At 39.3% G+C, this 17,070-nt stretch overlaps 1 protein-coding gene across 1 annotated transcript; it reads left to right on the forward strand.

Moving 5' to 3' along the window:
- Nucleotides 1-1,550: 1,550 nt before the first annotated feature.
- Nucleotides 1,551-16,894, forward strand: LOC122645816. Its single transcript, XM_043839186.1, has 9 exons — nucleotides 1,551-1,870; nucleotides 2,713-3,063; nucleotides 3,142-3,357; nucleotides 6,066-6,715; nucleotides 6,934-7,030; nucleotides 7,123-7,176; nucleotides 7,260-7,366; nucleotides 9,248-9,438; nucleotides 16,154-16,894. The coding sequence occupies exons 1-9, from the start codon at nucleotides 1,622-1,624 to the stop codon at nucleotides 16,789-16,791; spliced, it is 2,553 nt and encodes an 850-aa protein (XP_043695121.1). The 5' UTR covers nucleotides 1,551-1,621; the 3' UTR covers nucleotides 16,792-16,894.
- Nucleotides 16,895-17,070: the final 176 nt, after the last annotated feature.

Consider the following 17,070-nt stretch of genomic DNA (forward strand, 5'->3'; position numbering starts at 1 on the left):
TAGGCCACTAAAATTATCCCACCGCTTTACTGTTTTAGCCCTCTCGATTCTGCCATGTTGCAGATTCATGAAGGCCCAAATTTTTGGATTTCGAGTTCACATCTAAAATTTAGATAAAAAATAAATAAAAATTGCCAAGTAACAAATTAGAAATTCTTAGAACTATAATGCAAAATCGGATTTTGATTGGGGTGAGTCACTCGAATCGTAAAAATTTTGGAAACCCTAATCAATAGTTGTGTACGTATAGACTAGGTTAAGGTAAAGAATGATGAGACTGGACTATAAATCGTCTGAGTCAAATAAGACTTGGTATTTTTATCGGAATCATGACAAACTCGACAAGTTTAGTAATTTTTTTAAAACTACAAAAATGGATCTTAGAATTTGAGTTGAATAATATATTAAATCAGTATTCTAAAATAGTAAAAAACCCTCAACTCTTCGATTCTCTTCTCTTGTTCAATGGTTTAAACTCAAAATGCATTGATATGTGATTCATTATTTTATCTAGTTTTTTTCTATATATTTTTTTTGTATTTTTCTGAGATTTTACTAATTTATACATATTTACTGTATTAAAAAAATTGGGAAGTAGTTTTCTGTCTAGGAGTGTGGCCTACTCATGGGAGTGATAGTGTAGGCCACACTCACGAACAGAGATCTTTTTCCCTAAAAAAATTTAATAAATATAACTTGTCTTGAATGGGAATCGAATAAGAAAACCTGCTTTTCCAACTATGCTATAATCAGTAGGGCTGCAACAGGGTCAAGTTGGGCCGGGCTTTATAGAACCCTAACCCAACCCTAAGTCCCCTTAGCTGGGCCCAGGTCCAACCCGACCCTAACTCAGAGTCAGAAAAATCCAACCCTGACCAGCCCTCAGGGTCGGGCCGAGCTGACCCTGATTGGCCCTGATCATAGAGAGGGGGAAAGAAATACATGGGTTGGAATGGGTCGGGAAGAACATTATCAATTTTATATAAAATAACATTATAATAAAATGTATTATATCACTTATTGTCTTCATATATAGTATATTATATAAAAAAAAAATGTGGGTGACGTTTAAAGTTTATAATGTATATATTATATCAATATATATTTTATAGTATAATTTGAATCAGGATCGGGCTGGGTCAGGTCAAGCTTAGCCCGATGCCTCAACCCTAGCCCGATCCGACCCAGACTCAAGGCCAGAAATTTTCAGGCCTGACCCGCCCTCAGGGCCAAATGTCTCAGCCCAGGCCTTGTTCGGGCTCAAGGCGGGTTTGGGCCGACAGAGCCAAACTTGCACCCCTTAGTATAATGTATTATCAGGGTAATATGGTCATTCCGTTATGTGTTCGCCTGAAAAAATGAAAAGTGAAACCTGTATATTTTTCTTTTCTGGGCCAGTTGATTTTCTGATTTTTCTCTCCGTTTCATTTGTGGCTTGTGGCTTGTGGCTTGTGGCTTGTGACTTGTTAGTGTTTTCTAGAAATTTTACCAAAAAGAAGAAAAAAAAGTGAGTGTTTTTAGAAAGGCTAGAACCTTATAAGTTGCAATTACGAAAACTAAAATCCACCACTCGCCCCTCTCCCTCCTCTGCTCTTCCCCTTCCTTTGGTTGCTGATTGGTAATGGCTTCAACAATTCTACCTGGATTCAAGTTCAAGTACCCAAGTCTGCAACAACACCAACTTCAACTCTCAATCCGAACAAGAGGACGAAGAAAGCACCCAACGCTTTCCATCCTCACCTTCTCTCATTATCCTCAGCTTCGTCTCCTCCTTAATCCCAAGCTCCGCTCTTCGCATCTCCTACTCACCCGTGCCAGTAGCGAAGGATTTGGGTCCGTTGACGCCTCCCCACAAGTGTCTCCATCTTCTGTAAGTTCAAACTCTCCTTCACCTCACTTCCTTCGTCCCTCCAACGTAGATAATTGCTTTATGTTATTCGAAGCACCAATATCCAAATACGAAAAGATTTACACGACTTTTCCCCCACAAATTATTTTTATACCTACATCTACTCTTACAATTGCTTTTGCGTGACAATTGTAGTGTTTCATCTTGAGAAAAGCTGTCATATTATGCAGTACGATTGCAAAGTTACTTTATACGATTTAGTTTTTCTTCTTCTTCGTAAATAGAAGATGTAGTTAAGAAAGTTGCAGTAAAATTATCCGAGAGAAACTGATGTAAGACCTTTGGGGCAGGTTTGTATTTATTGCTTTTATAACAATGTGAATTATGATCAAACCTGGTCCATTGAGGATGACTCTAATTCACTAATTATTTTTCTATGCCAAATTAAATACTTCTAATTATGCAGATCCTACTGCTAATTTTTAGTATCATTGAAATGGCATTGGTTATTTATATTGTGTTGGGACCTGTTCTTGTTCAATATGGTGTTCTTCATTATGTGCTCATTTTACCTAAATAAACTTCAAATCTGAGAGAAATCAATGATATCAACAAGGCTACTTTCATATTCTAACTTGAGTGAGGAACTGTAGGTTTGGTTAATACAACAAAATGATTTTTTTTTAATTGTACGAAATGAAATGTGAACCTCTTTATTTCTTCCACCTGATCATTGCAAATGATGGGGATGTTTAATTTATCTTAATGCACCTCATAATTTTTAATTTTGTCTTTAATTCCTAGAATTTCTTTGAGGGTGCTTTCATATTTTTTCTTCTATCTGAACAAAAATTTAATTTCAGGAAACTGAGGCAGTTAAAACAAGTTCTCCTAGTTCTGGAGATGGGTATCTGTCTTTGTTTGTTCGGATGCTTGGGCTAGACAATGATCCTCTTGACAGAGAGCAGGCAATAATTGCTCTATGGAAATATGCTCAAGGGGGAAAAGATTGTATTGATAAAATCATGCAATTCCGTGGTTGCATCAATCTTACAATTAACCTTCTCAAATCAGATTCCAGTTCTGCATGTGAAGCAGCTGCAGGCCTTTTACGGATTGTTTCTTCAGTTAATACATACAGAGACTCAGTAGCTGAAAGCGGAGCAATTGAAGAAATAACTGGTCTTCTGAGTCGATCTTCTCTGACAGCAGAGGTATGTATAAATATCTCATCCTCGGAACTTATCAAGGATACTTTTAAACCAAGTCATTCCTCGAATATTTTTCTGCAGGTGAAGGAACAAAGTATATGCACTTTGTGGAATTTATCTGTTGATGAGCAGCTTAGAGTGAAAATTGCAAACAGTGATCTTTTGCCAACTGTCATTAAGTTCCTGGATGATGAAGAAATGAAAGTGAAGGAGGCAGCAGGAGGGGTATTGGCAAATTTGTCTTTGACATGCTCTACTCACAGCATCATGGTTGAAGCAGGAGTTATTCCAAAGCTGGTGAGTCTATTTTACATTTCTTAAGTTGGTGCATGGATTGAATGTCCAAATTGTTTGCTGATGTGGTCTACCTAAAAGCTGAACTGACTTGCTGAGTGTTTGCAAGTTAATTTGACATCATCTTAAGGAGATTCACTCCAGAGGGTCAAAAAGAAAAAGTCAGACTGTGCTTCGTGGGAATTAAACAGTTAAAGCAAAAGTTTATCCTTTGTTATCATACACAATTAAAAAAAAACATTAGTCTTCATAGCATCCTGACAAGGAAACTGTGCTGTCAAACCGCTGCAAGTGAACACTCAGTCCACTGTACTGAGATTGCAAATCTGTCCACCGTAGATGGAGCCTGCTTAGGGCCATCATGCCCCTTGCATTGAGATTGCAAGTCTGTGCAGCATAGATGGAGCCTGCCGAGGGCCATCCTACACTGTCTTATCCTTAGGCAATTGCCCAAGCCAATTTATAAGTCTGGGTCACTTATAACTTGCAATTTGTTCTATAACAAACTATAAACGAGCGTGCTAACGCACCCAGCAAGAAAAGCTGATCTACGACCACCCTATATAACGGGGCGTTAGCGCAACGGTGGTCTATGATCAGCTCGACCGTAGGCTGGTTGTAAATCAGGGGTGGTCTTAGGCCAGCTCGACCACCGGGAGAGAGTGGTCTTCGATCAGCTAGGGCGGAAGGACTTGCTTGTTCGCATCAGGACCCACTATTTTATGGATCCCAATCTCTTGTGATCTTCGAATAACACATCATTGGCCATCATAGCATCCTTACAAGACAAGGAAACCATATAAACATGAGGCACACTCTCTCCTCCGTACAGTTATAGCCAATCAGTCCAGCATAGCTAGGTGTACTGGGGTTATTGTAACCATGGCCATTTCCTTAGGCCAAATCCCAATCATGTTACCATTAGATGGATCCTGGACTAGGTGATTGACTGAACAAAAAGCAGCTTGGATGAAGAACAATTGGTCCTATCTCTATTGGGCATTGTTTCATTCTTTGTTCCTTCATTGATAAATTGTTATTATCCAAAGAGAGGGAGGGGAATGGATGTGGTGCAAGGTAGAGGGAAAAGTTGGAAAGATGGAGATTCTAATGAAATATAAATCTTTATTAGTGGTATAATTTAGTTTCATAGAAAGATTGAAAATTTGAAATTACTAAATATACTCTTGATCTTGGAAGTTCTCAACAGAATATTCTCCAAATATTCTGGTTGATCTCCTCTAGATATCCTCCGTATATGCTGGTCAAGCCCCAGTTGATCTACTTTTAAGGAGATCGATCAGAAATCTCCAGCTATAGATAAGATCCCCATCTAGGAATCCTTGGAACCAATAGGCCCCGTTACTAATACTAAATTAAAAGATTAAATTAGTGCACCCCCCTTTGTCCTAAAATTTGGGCCTTGTAATCAAGCCTATTACAAATAAAAACATTTGAAATAAAAGCCCATAACCAAGTACTATCAAAACATTCCCTAATGTAGCACTGAAACTGCATTAATTTAGCTTGAATGTACTTCCACACAGCAAAGCAATTTCTGGATGTGATGCAAAGTGTTATTTTTTTCCCCCTTGTCCATACTTTTTGGACTTTTCTGCAGCCAAATATCAAGCACAGCTGCTCAGGTTGTGCTACTAAACTGTGTATGCCTAAAAGAGCAAGGAAGCATGTGCTCTTTCTTTTATAGGAGGGGATTATTGGTGGGGTTGGTGATAGTGCTTGCCAGCCTTATTGAACAACTTAAAATTTTCCCCTGCTGTGGTATTGTTCTTTCTCTCTCTCTCTTGCTCTTCAGTAAGAATACTGAAATGTCTCTCGGATTTCTGTATGAATATTCATGAGAGTTTGAGATAAGGTATAGCAGAATCGTGCATTTTGTTTTGAAGGGGTGATGGAAGCCTGGATTAATAATGTTTTCTTCTTAAAGGCTCATTTCTTACATATTGGATTGAATAAGTGTATTCTCTGGTTAGTATAGTATTGGCTTTACTGTGCATTGACCCCTGTCTGCACAGAGCTTGAGCTTTAGTCAAAACACCCTTGAGTATCGGCAGTCGCTTATCTGCAACAGGCTCTCTGTTGGTAATATGGGCGGATGGATTGTTTTGGGTCGGCACATGAGTATAACGAAAAATGTCTCAACCCGAATACTGCTTGTTTATTGAACAGGTCAAACCAACCATGACTCCTTGAATGAATATTGAACGATTCGTCTTCAGATAGAACAACATGACACAAAACAACACAAAATGACAAAAAAATTGCCTGGAACTAATAAAACAGGAATTATTAAGGTGTTAGATGTTTCAAGTTCGGTTTTAATGGGTTTAACTCAAAAGTGACCTAGTTACTGAGAGTACATTTCTTGTCAACCTGAAGTTGACATGAATTCAGAAGTATCTAAGCCAAACACAGTTGTAGCTGGTTATGTTCTAGTTGAATTGGCTAGTCACGTTGGATGTAGCCACCCTTTAATGGTGATAGGTGGTTAATTTTATACCTAAATTTGGGTATTATAGATAGCTTCATCCTCTGCTTTTGTGACCCTAGGAATTCCTTGGATTTCTTTATTTGATCAGCACCATTTTGGAGATAATTTTTGTTGAGTTATCAAAAAAACAGACCTTTCAATACTTGATTATAAGATTCTTGGAATTCCTTTTTCTAACGATCATGAAGACTGACTGCAGGCAAATCTCTTAAGAACTGATATGGAAGGTTCCAAAGTCATTAAAAAAGAAGCAAAGAATGTATTATTGGAATTTGCAAAGGATGAATACTACAGAATTCTTATCGTGGAGGAAGGTCTGGTTCTAGTACCCATGATTGGTGCAGCTGCCTATAAGTCCTTTAGGCCAGTTTCACATTCATGGCCTTCTTTACCTGATGGCACAGAGATTGAATATAGTCCTTCAGGTCCTTCTAGATATGGTGCCTCTGAGCTTCTCCTAGGATTAAATATCCATGACAAAAACATTGACTTAGAGGAAGCAAAGATGAATGCAATAGTTGGAAGAACACAGCAGCAATTTCTTGCACGTATCGGGGCCATAGAGCTGGAGGACGGTAGGAAACCTCAGCCAGAGTCTTTGATGAATCAGAGATATACACTTTTGCCATGGATGGATGGTGTTGCTCGCTTAGTTTTGATTCTTGAACTTGAAGATGTGTCTGCCATTTCAAGAGCAGCACAGTCAATTGCTGATGCATCTATCGATGAGCTCATGCGTATCTCATTCAAGGAAGCTGGAGCTATTAAGCATCTTGTTCGGCTAATTGATCATAACAGTGAGTCTGTTAGATTGGCTGCAACTCATGCCTTGGAGCGGCTTTCTATCAGGTCGATCATTTTGTTAATTTGTCTCAGATACTTGTTTCCATTTATATAGAGTACTCTTCTGTACCGATTAGGGGTGTCACATTTTCTGTTTTATATATATATATATGTAACGATTTTCTTTTTTGTCGTTTAATATTTTAAAAGTAATATAATGCTGCCTTATATTTGATTGAGTTTCTCAGCCTCTTATAAAATTTTCTATCTATTTCTTGTTGCAGCAATGATCTTTGCCGTGTTATTGAAGCAGAAGGTGTTGTACATCCTTTGGTGAATAATCTGAAATGCACAGATACATCAGAAAGCCTGATGGAAAAGGTCTTTCAGTTGTGTCAATTTGGAGAAATTTTCTGGGAAAGCCATTTTAATTTGGCTTGGTTGTACTGACAGCTGAATTTCTGGAAACGCAGACTCTGAATATTCTTTCTCGGATTTTAGACCCCGGTAAAGAAATGAAATCGAAGGTAAGTCAGTTCTCGTTTTATTTTCGTACTAATAGTTCTTTTAGCTTGCTTTGACTTACCTGTTGTTATTTTAATTCTTGCAGTTCTTCAATGGACCAGTGAATGGGTTTGATAAGTCATCAAATACATCAAGTATCAATTCTACTGCAGGATTAGTTGGAAAGCAAGATGACACGCCTTTAACTGCTAGGTTTGTTACTTGAAATTTATTAGCCATTTCATTTGATTGATATGATGATGATGATGATTAGATAGTCTCCAGAATCATCACCATAGGCATCACTATCATTGTGACCTTTGTCATTATCAATGTCATCATGACCACCGTTGATGCAAGTAAATCACATAAATGAGCTTATTTTAGTGGAAATAAGCTTTGAGTTGTGTTACATGTGTTGAAGTATATCGAATCCAGAGGAATTTTGAGTATGAGTCTGTGTCTTAATGTCCTATTTCTAGTTCTATTTTATTTTTCTTTTCCTAGTGTTAACTTGGAATCCTATCATGATTAGGAATTCCCCTTCTTACTGTAATCTATTATTATAAACACAAAACAATGTGAGGGAGGCTGTCATATTCGACAGTTCTCTTCTCCTCACCTCCTTCTCTCCCATCTCTCGGTTCTGGTTCTCTAACAGGTGCTCTCGCTACATGGTATCAGAGCACAACCTTTAAACTGGTTGTTCCTCTGTGATTCTGGTTTGAAGGTTTCTTCACTCAGCTTCTCTTAAGGGGGTGCAGCACCCTATGCTGCATATTAATACAGGTTAAACCCTAGATGGAGTTTTCAATTGAAAACTAGGGTTCTCTTATATATCTAGATGTAAGATCGATTGGAGAAGATCCTTCTCAGCTTGGGTAACTTTGGAAGACTACTTATGCGAAGCCAATCTATCATGAAAGATAAAAAAAGGTACCGATCTCTACGCATTTCACCGCTCCACCGGAAATTCCCACTGCCCCTACCGTACTCCAGCCACCCTCCAAATTTTGATGGTTCAATCAATCTTTATTGCTTTATTGGGCGAAACAGAGGATATCTCGATCGGGGGAGAGAACAGGGTAATCCCATATGACCCAATATGTCTCTTCTTGAGGATTGCTTATTTTCCCTATCCATTCAATGGATTCTTATTGAAGATTGACGTTTATTTCAAGAGATATTAGTTTTTTTTACTCTACAGCAACAACGCAGGGTTTCTTCTCTTCTCCAATCCATCCAATTTCCTGGTAAGTTATTTAATTCTGTTATTCTTCTCCAATAATATCACTCGACAATCTAATTCTGCTGATCTGAGTTGGGATTAATATCCCCTACTGCTGGTGCCTTAAGTTCTGCATATTTAGGTTCATAAACCCTATGTTTACTTCTGCCGGGAGTGCTGATTCTGCATATTTGGGTCCTTAAACCCTGATTTTGCTTTTGCCGAGAGTGCTGCTACTACACTGGTACTGATTTAGGTTATCAAAACCTAATCTTGTTATTCCTGCACATACTGCTGCTCTTTGTGGGTTATTTCACCCCTAGTCTGGTTCTATCTAAGAGCCGATCTACATCGCTGTTACTATTAACCTAATCTGGTTTGATGGCCGATCCCAAACCACCAAGGGACAATGTCCAAGTACAGATAACTACTATTAAGCTCTCTGGAGTTTCAAATTATTTATTATGGGCCCAGGCAGTACAAGCTTACATGCATGCCAAGGGCAAACTGAAATACATTACTGATGATCTTCCTAATCCCGATCCTAAGGATCCTACCACACTCCCAGCTCATGATGAGTGGATGGGTGAAAATTCTATTATCAAGATATGGTTATGGGACAGTGTTGAACCTGCTATTGCCTCCAATGTGATGTTTCACACCCTTGCTAAGGATGTTTGGAATGACTTACGTGAAAGCTTCTCTCAAGAAAGAAATATCTCCCGTATGTTGATTATGATATTGTATGAGTTTCACTATGTTTCTGTTCTTCATTAAATTTATTCATTGGTAAAAGCATATTTGAGATGTGAGTTTCTGGTATTTTGTAACATTTGACACAATGCACTTCTTGCAAACCTCCTTAGGGGAAACATATTGGACTCTAGCATCATTATTCGCCTCACTCAGATTCTGAAGACTTCGTCACCAAATTTACAAAGAAAAGCTGCTTCCATCCTTGAGTATGTAGCAATTACTGAACCGTGCGTGGATCCCATGATTGCAGCAGACATTGTATCTGGGTTAAATGCTGTTTTTCAACATGCACTTTTGGATGGTAGGGAAATTATCTACTCTCATCTAAGACTTGAAATTTGTTACTGTCTGCTCCTGAGTTTCTTTCATTAGAGAAGGTTGTCTCCTACATCCTCTAAAATAAAACTTTTCCAATTTATTTATTTATTTTTTATTTATATGCCAATAATGATATTATTGGATTAGAATACACTAGATGTCTAGCTAAGAGAGAGAACAAATGAAAATAAAAGAGAATCCCCTTTTTTTTGGCGGGTGGGGGGGTTGGGATTACTTGGAACGGTGGCATGCCAGCCTTAGAGGCTCGAACTGGAGCCTGTTCTGTGGTGAGGCAGCACTGACACCATTCAGTCAAGAGGTGTCGGCATCTTAGCCTTTCGTTGCTCAATATATATCTGGAAGCATCTTTGTATTTATTTCAAGTGAAAACTGGACTAGGGTTGTGGATCTTGTGATTGTGTACCATAGTTTCAAGTCATACGAGATGTTCCAGTTGTAGCATCATGGGGAAGTCCAAAAATGTTTTTTTAGAAATAGTTGCCTAATAAGCATAACAAGTATGCAAAAAAATCTTTGTACTGAGCAATTTATATTAAACACTATTTTCAGTTCGTTTGGTGTAGCTTTGTGGTCATAGCCAGAGAAGAAGTGGAGTTGCTAAAATAGTCCTATCTGCTGTTTTAATATTTTTTTGCGAAATATAGTTGGTTCCTTGGGACCTAATGGTTGCGGGTTCGAGTAGGGAAACAGCCTCTCTGCGAAGTGGGTGTAAGACTGTGTACATATGACTCTTCCCAGACCCGGCAGTGGTGGGAGCCTTGTGCACTGGGTACGCCCTTTCTTTTAAGAATGCTTGTTTGACAGTATTGCTCATAGAAAGCAAAGAAGAAGAGCATAATTCTTCCCTGGTTTTTGAAGCAATTTTGTAGAAACCGGAGCAGTCTTGATGGTAGGATAATCAGAATTTTGAACTGCTAACTTTTTTATTTATTGGGTCTAGGTCTTTGATCTGTCTTCCTTCTGAAATGGTTGAAAGTTAGAAAACTGATCATTAAATTGGAAAGTTGAACTGTGTGAACCATGAAGCTCCGGCTTTACCACTCTAACTGTCAGGATTAGAAATTTCAGCCACTGAAATATTATCTTTTGAACCATTGAACTGGATGGATGTCCATTAAAATTTTCAAACCATAAAACTGCCTGCTTTATATTAGAGTTTGATAACACGCTAACCTTCAGTCCACTTCCGTCCTGCTATAGTTGAACACTTGAATCCACAATAGGTCCCATTTAACAGCCTTCACCCTTATGGTCCCATTTAAAGCCTTCACCCTATTGGTTTATGCTTCTGTAGATGAACATGAAAGATGGCTTAAATAATCTTTTCTTATTTCCAGTTAGATTCTTGCTGCTTTTTTTTCTTCTTTTGTTTTCTCTAATTTAAAATTTTGGCAGCGTTTGCCATTACTTTTCATTTTCCATTCATCGTTTCCTCATGTTCATCTTATAAAATGAATTATATGAAATCAGTTACTTAAAATGAAAAATTCATTTGGTTATAATACATTGCAGAATGGATTATAATGAATTTTGATATGCGTTCGATATTTCTCTCATCCAGCGGACCATCTCTTCTTGCCTTTTATTCTAACTGTGTTATTCAATATTTCGGCATCTTCAAGATAGGGATCCATCTAGCCTTCTAATAGTACTAATGCCCTCTTCACAGAGATATAAAGCTACCTTCATCAGCTTCGAAGCATGCATAAATGGCAGATTCTAGATCAAATCTGATTTTGCCGATGCAAGTTTCAGATCTAACAGGGGCATTTGTCCTCCTGCATTAATATTGTCCATGGTTCAAAATTTCGGTGGCTTCAGTCGAAATATACCAAACTTTTCGGCTTCAACCTGGGTTGAACTGAAATGAGTGTCAACAGGTTCTAAATCTCGGTTTTCAGGCTGGTTGAGACCGAGATTTCCCATGTTTCGGTCGAATCACTCAACATGTCATGGGCTGGTCGAAACTGGTCAAAACTGGGCTGGTTGAAATTGGTCGATACCGTTGGCCAATCTATGGCCTCACGATGTTGTATTTTTATCGTACAAAAAGTACATTTTTTTAAATTTTGAAAAACTAGAACATAAATTTTTAAAATTCAAAAAAATTCAGAAAAAATGTTCTCTTTTGGTTTGAAAAATAAGGAGAAATTTTGAAAGCATTGTTGTCTTTTCAACACAAAATAATGCTTTATGTGTTGTACTATATTTAATAATGTGACATTTTTGTTGTTACAATGTAAGAAGAGTACATCATAGCTGTCATGGACGAGATAAGGGTGGCATAGCATGGAGGCATGGTGTATCTATTGGGAGTGGTAAGAAGTCTCAATGCAATTATTATGGAAGGAAAATCATGGAATGTGGAGCCATTGGACCGAAGTGGCATTTGGTCGGTGGAGTTGTTGTTGTTGTTGTATATAGGGATGTGACCAAATGCCCTAGGGTTCCTCTCGAGGTGCAGAAGGCCATGGCTACCCTTATGAAGGGAGGAGTGAAGAAATTTTTTTTTTGTGTGGTAAAAACATAGTATTAAGGGCCCACAAAATGTGGAGCAGCAGAATTATAGTAGTTTAGATACGAACATTGGGTTAAGAAGGGGGGGGGGGGGAGTGGAGTCCCAACAGGGAAAGGAAGTTAGATAAGCGGAGGGCAACAGAAGAGTTTGACGAGGCAGTTCTGGAGAGACAGGCAGAGGTAAGAGCAAGGACTTAGACTCTGATTTTGATACTGAGGAGGACTTCGTGCCTTGCTGATGTGGAAACAGAGGTAGTGGCGAGGCAGATATGGTTGGCAAGGACAGCGAGCCGTATTGCACATATGTAGGAGCATGAGAGACAGAGTTCTGGGGAAGAGCTGGTTCTTCTAGAGTAGCTGCAGCAGAGGTGGGTCCTAATGGTTCTTTTGCACAGGGTAGGAAGAAACATAAGTAGATGGAGTTGCCCTTTAGGAGGTCACAAATGTGAGGGGAGCCCAATCCCCACCCCTAGTAGACAGCGATGATGATGCTATCAACATACTTGAGCAGGATCCTGCAGTTTTCAGAACTCAAACTAGTAGACAGTGAAAGTTAAAGCAAGTGTGGTTTGATTGGAAGGGTAAGGTTTGGAATGCCATGTCGAAGTGGTTCTTTTACCACAGTATCCCAATACATGCTACTGAGGGACTCTACTATCAGAACATGTTAGACACTGTAGGGAGGGCTAGGGAGGGAGTGAATGGGCCCACTGCTTATGAGTTGATGAATTTGTATCTGCCCCTGCAGAGGAAGGAGTTAGAGGAGTATATAGAGACCCTCAAGGGAATATGGTCAGATTATGGAGTAATTGTGATGTGTGATGGTTGGACTAGACCTATTAGAGAGTCCATCATCAACTTTATGGTATATTGTGATGGGAGGACCGTGTTCCTTAAGTCTATTGATGCATCAAAGGAAAAAAAAGGATTCAAATATATACAATTTGTTGAAGGGGGTGGTTCAAGAGGTAGAGATAGAGAACGTTGTCCAAGTGGTGATGGACAACGGTAGTAACTTCTAGAATGTGGGAGAGAGATTGATGAACAACAAAAAATACTGCCTGTTTTGGACCCCTTGTGCAGCCCATTGCAGTGACGTCATGTTGAAGGACATAGGAAGAAGACATTGGTATGAAATGTGGTTGAGAGGGCAAGACAAGTTATCACATTTGTGTACAGTTATAGATATGCCCTACAACTACTGAGGACCAAGTATGGTGAGGATTTGGTTAGGCCGGGCATCACTTGATTCACCACTAACTACATTGCCCTAAAGAGCTTTGAGGCAAAGAAGGTAAGACTTAAATATATGTTTGCCTCAGAAGAGTGGTTTAGTTTGAGGGAGGTGGGTTTTCTAGGGGGTACAGCAGCCTTGTCGACCATTTCTAGTGAGCAATTTTGGCACAACATGAAGAAGATTGTCATATTACTTGAGCTAATGGTGAAGGTATTACGGATGGTTGATTCTGAGAAGCCTACCCTACCACACTAGTATGGGGCAATGGAGTTGATGAAGAATCACATGGCAGCGTCGATACCATGTGGTGGTAGGAGCTACATCCAGGTAGTTCAAGATCGTTGGGAGAGGTAACTTATGCATCCACTACATAAGGATGATGAGTTTTTGACTTCTAGTTTATACTAAGTAAGTCAGATTGCTTTCCATTTATAATTTCGTAAGCATTGACTAGTGCTTTATTTTATTTTCAGCATACTATTTAAATCCCAAGTACCAATACAATCACAGACTTGGGATGAATCAAGATTTGATAGATGCATTGTAGGATGTGGTGGTCAAGTTGGAGCCGAACCTAGATGTCCAATCAGCTTGCAATGGTGAGGTATACTTGTAGTTTCTTAAGTTTTTTACAATCAATGCAATTAATCCCATTTAAAGACTATTGTTGATGTATGTCACGTATCAATGTTTGAAATGGACACAGTGTAAGACCTTCAAGGATGCACTAGGGACTTGCCGCCGTGTATGAGTCCATTTAACTTAGTTTCTTTGTTCAATTCATATATATATATATATATGTATGTATGTATCAAAGCTCAACAACTTAATAAGAATATTCTAATATAGGTGAATGTTTGGTGCTTTATGGGAGAGATTCACATAACTTGAGGAAGGTAGCAATTAAGGTACTCTCCCAGACAAGTTCGCATCTGGATGCTAGCGCAATTGGAGTATGGTTTCACTCATCTACCCCAAGAGGCGAAATTGATTGGGTCATAAACGCCTTGAGCAATTGGTGTATATGCACTACAACATGAGATTGAAGATGTAACACAAATGCATAGGGATGGAGTTGATGGACAATGACAAAGTCCTAATTGAACTCAACAATATCTTCCAGGTGGAGTCAGATGAGGAAGATCCTCTGTACAAGTGGGTAAGGGATCATGGTGATCCGGTGATGGATCAGCCCGGTGGTAGGCCCAGCCCTAAGATTGATAGTCAGATGGGTGTTGATGTTAGCGAATGCATGTCTTTTAGAGAGGGTCGAGTCCACACATAGACACCCGGCCTTTTGAGTTCCATTTTGGTAGGGATGATGAGGATGTTGAGTAGTTGCATTCTAGTGGCCACTCTTGCACGCTGTTGCCATCTGATGGTGGAGATGACGATGGTGATGATGATGATGGTGGTGGTGATGAAGGTGATTTGTGAGCCTTTGAGAGGAGTATGACCAGACAGGTGGAGCCGTGGAGGCGGAGCTGGAGTTAGAGCTGGATCCTATCCTATTCAAAGGAGAGACTCAGTTGATCTTGCTACCCAGGATGGCATGGTGTCGTGCCGCCACACATGTAGATTATTCCAAAGGGCCCGCGTTGTAGATTCATACCAGATGAGGAACATGACAGTGTTGACAGATATAGATGTTTCTTCCTTGTCTGGCACATTTGGAGTCTTTAGTATGGAAGGTAGTAGTGGATATGGTGGGTTTGGTCAGCTGGGATAGTGGCGTGCTCTATCATTTCCCATAGACACATCTAGTATCGAGTATGGTGGGTATAGTGGGTTTGATTAGCATGGCTTTTAATCATTTTCATTCCGCACTACTCATGATGATCAATAAGAGGGTTTGGCATCTTTTAATTCCCAGGCCCCCAACAATTTATTAGCCTGGTTCACCAAGCAGCTACAGTGGAGGCTCGTTTGCATCATCTTCTCGACCTGGTGATCTATATCTGTGGTTGGGGTAGGTAGAGTGTGTTGATGATGTGATAGAATTTGAACGTTTTTTCAGACATAACATGGCATGGACTTCTTTTGTGATCGAGTCGGAGGAACGGTTTTGTTGGCGGCAGCAATCTTCCTCATCTTTCGAGCCTGTCCGAAACTCTCTGGTATTGACATAGAGTAGGAGAATAGGAGGAATGTTATGGGGCTTTTGAGTTTCACATATGATATGGGTTGTTTGAGTGTACACTTATGATGTTGTAATATTTTGACATTTAATAATTAAATATTTTTTTTCTCCATTTGTGACTTGCAATTGCATATTTTAATTTTCATTTATTTTTGTATGTTATAGTACTAAATTATGTGTAACATAGGCTATCACTGAGAAATATACAGGAAAGGTACGACGTACACTGCCAACCTAGGGTATGAAACCAAACTAACATTTTGAGTGTGTTTTTTTAACAATCTAAAGGTTCAATTGTGTTTAGGGATGCTTAATTAGAATCTCTATGAATTTTCAAGCCAAAATATGGCCATTTGACCACCGAAATGGTCAAACGAAAATGTAAATCGGGTCTAAACCTGCAATTACATGGACGAGGACTTGGGAAGGAGCACGACTGCCTTCTTCAAGATAGGTTGAGAATGTAAAAACTGGTCTAGATCTGTTTTCCATTTTTATTTTCATTTCCTGAAATGTGAAATGAAAAACTGTTCCAAGCAATACATTTTGGGCCTAAAACGAGAAATGAAAAGTTATACCAAGCACTGCCTTGATTTCAATTTTTTGGTGTTTGGGGATTGGGGGATGGGACCAAGTTCTCATGTTGATGGGTAGTACTTGGATGCCTTGTACTTTAATTTCATCATTTACCCATTTAGAATATGAACTAGACATACATTTCAATTCCATATTCTATTTTTTTTTCCAAAACCTGGAGTATTTCCTTAATTGATATTTTGGCAGGCATGGAAGATGATATAGACAGTCAGTCGCCAGAGCTAGGTGCCGTAGAAGCTGAAGAAGCTGGTCTTGCAATATCTGCAGCATCCAGGTTGCTAACTAAGCTGCTGGATCTTGAACCGTTTCTTCCTGCCATCAATTCAATGCATATCACAAGATTGTTGCGCAAAGTACTGAAGTCAAATATCCCTCTTCACAATAAAGACTGGGTTGCTGCGTGCCTTGTTAAACTCGAGTCTTTATCTGGTACCCATGTAGATCCTGAGAACCCAATCAACATGGATGTAACTCTTTATCAGACAATTCCAAGACTAATTGAACAGATGGGGACCTCATTCTCTCCAGAAGCACAAGAAGCTGCTGTTGTTGAACTTAATGGAATAATATCTGAAGGAGTGGTAGATTGCACTAGGATGGTTGCTGCCAAGGGAGGGATTTTCCCTCTAGTGAAGGTCATTGAACAAGGAAGTGGGAGGGCTGTTGAAGCCAGCTTAGCAATACTGTACAACCTCAGCATGGACAGTGAGAATCATTCGGCCATCATAGCTGCCGGAGCTGTTCCAGCCTTGAGACGGATTGTGCTCTCACAAGGGCCACAGTGGATGCAAGCCCTTCATTTGCTGAGAACTTTGCCGACATGAAGAGATGCGTATTGAATACAGAGACAACGGTTTTGGCTGTTGGCAAGTACCATAGCTTGGAGAAGTACCACCACATTGGTTTTGGTTCCATTATGGATTTGAAATTCCCTGGCCACTATTTTTGTTTATGGCCTTATCACCTGCGTCGTTTCATATATTTGGTATGTATACTGCAGTCTTCTCATATATAGTTTGAGTTCATTATCCCCTCTGTGGTATTCAGTGCCTGGCCTTTGCGCCATCATTTCATAAAGAGCATGTTCTGAACTAATTTTGATT

Source organism: Telopea speciosissima, chromosome 11 (genome assembly GCF_018873765.1).
Source record: "Telopea speciosissima isolate NSW1024214 ecotype Mountain lineage chromosome 11, Tspe_v1, whole genome shotgun sequence".
NCBI lineage: Eukaryota > Viridiplantae > Streptophyta > Magnoliopsida > Proteales > Proteaceae > Telopea > Telopea speciosissima.

Coding starts and splice junctions, on each gene's coding strand:
- LOC122645816 (XM_043839186.1), top strand. CDS start 1,622: ATGGCTTCAACAATTCTACCTGGATTCAAGTTCAAGTACCCAAGTCTG. Junction 3,358..6,065: donor CAGGAGTTATTCCAAAGCTG/GTGAGTCTATTT, acceptor GACTGACTGCAG/GCAAATCTCTTAAGAACTGA. Junction 7,367..9,247: donor GACACGCCTTTAACTGCTAG/GTTTGTTACTTG, acceptor AAACCTCCTTAG/GGGAAACATATTGGACTCTA.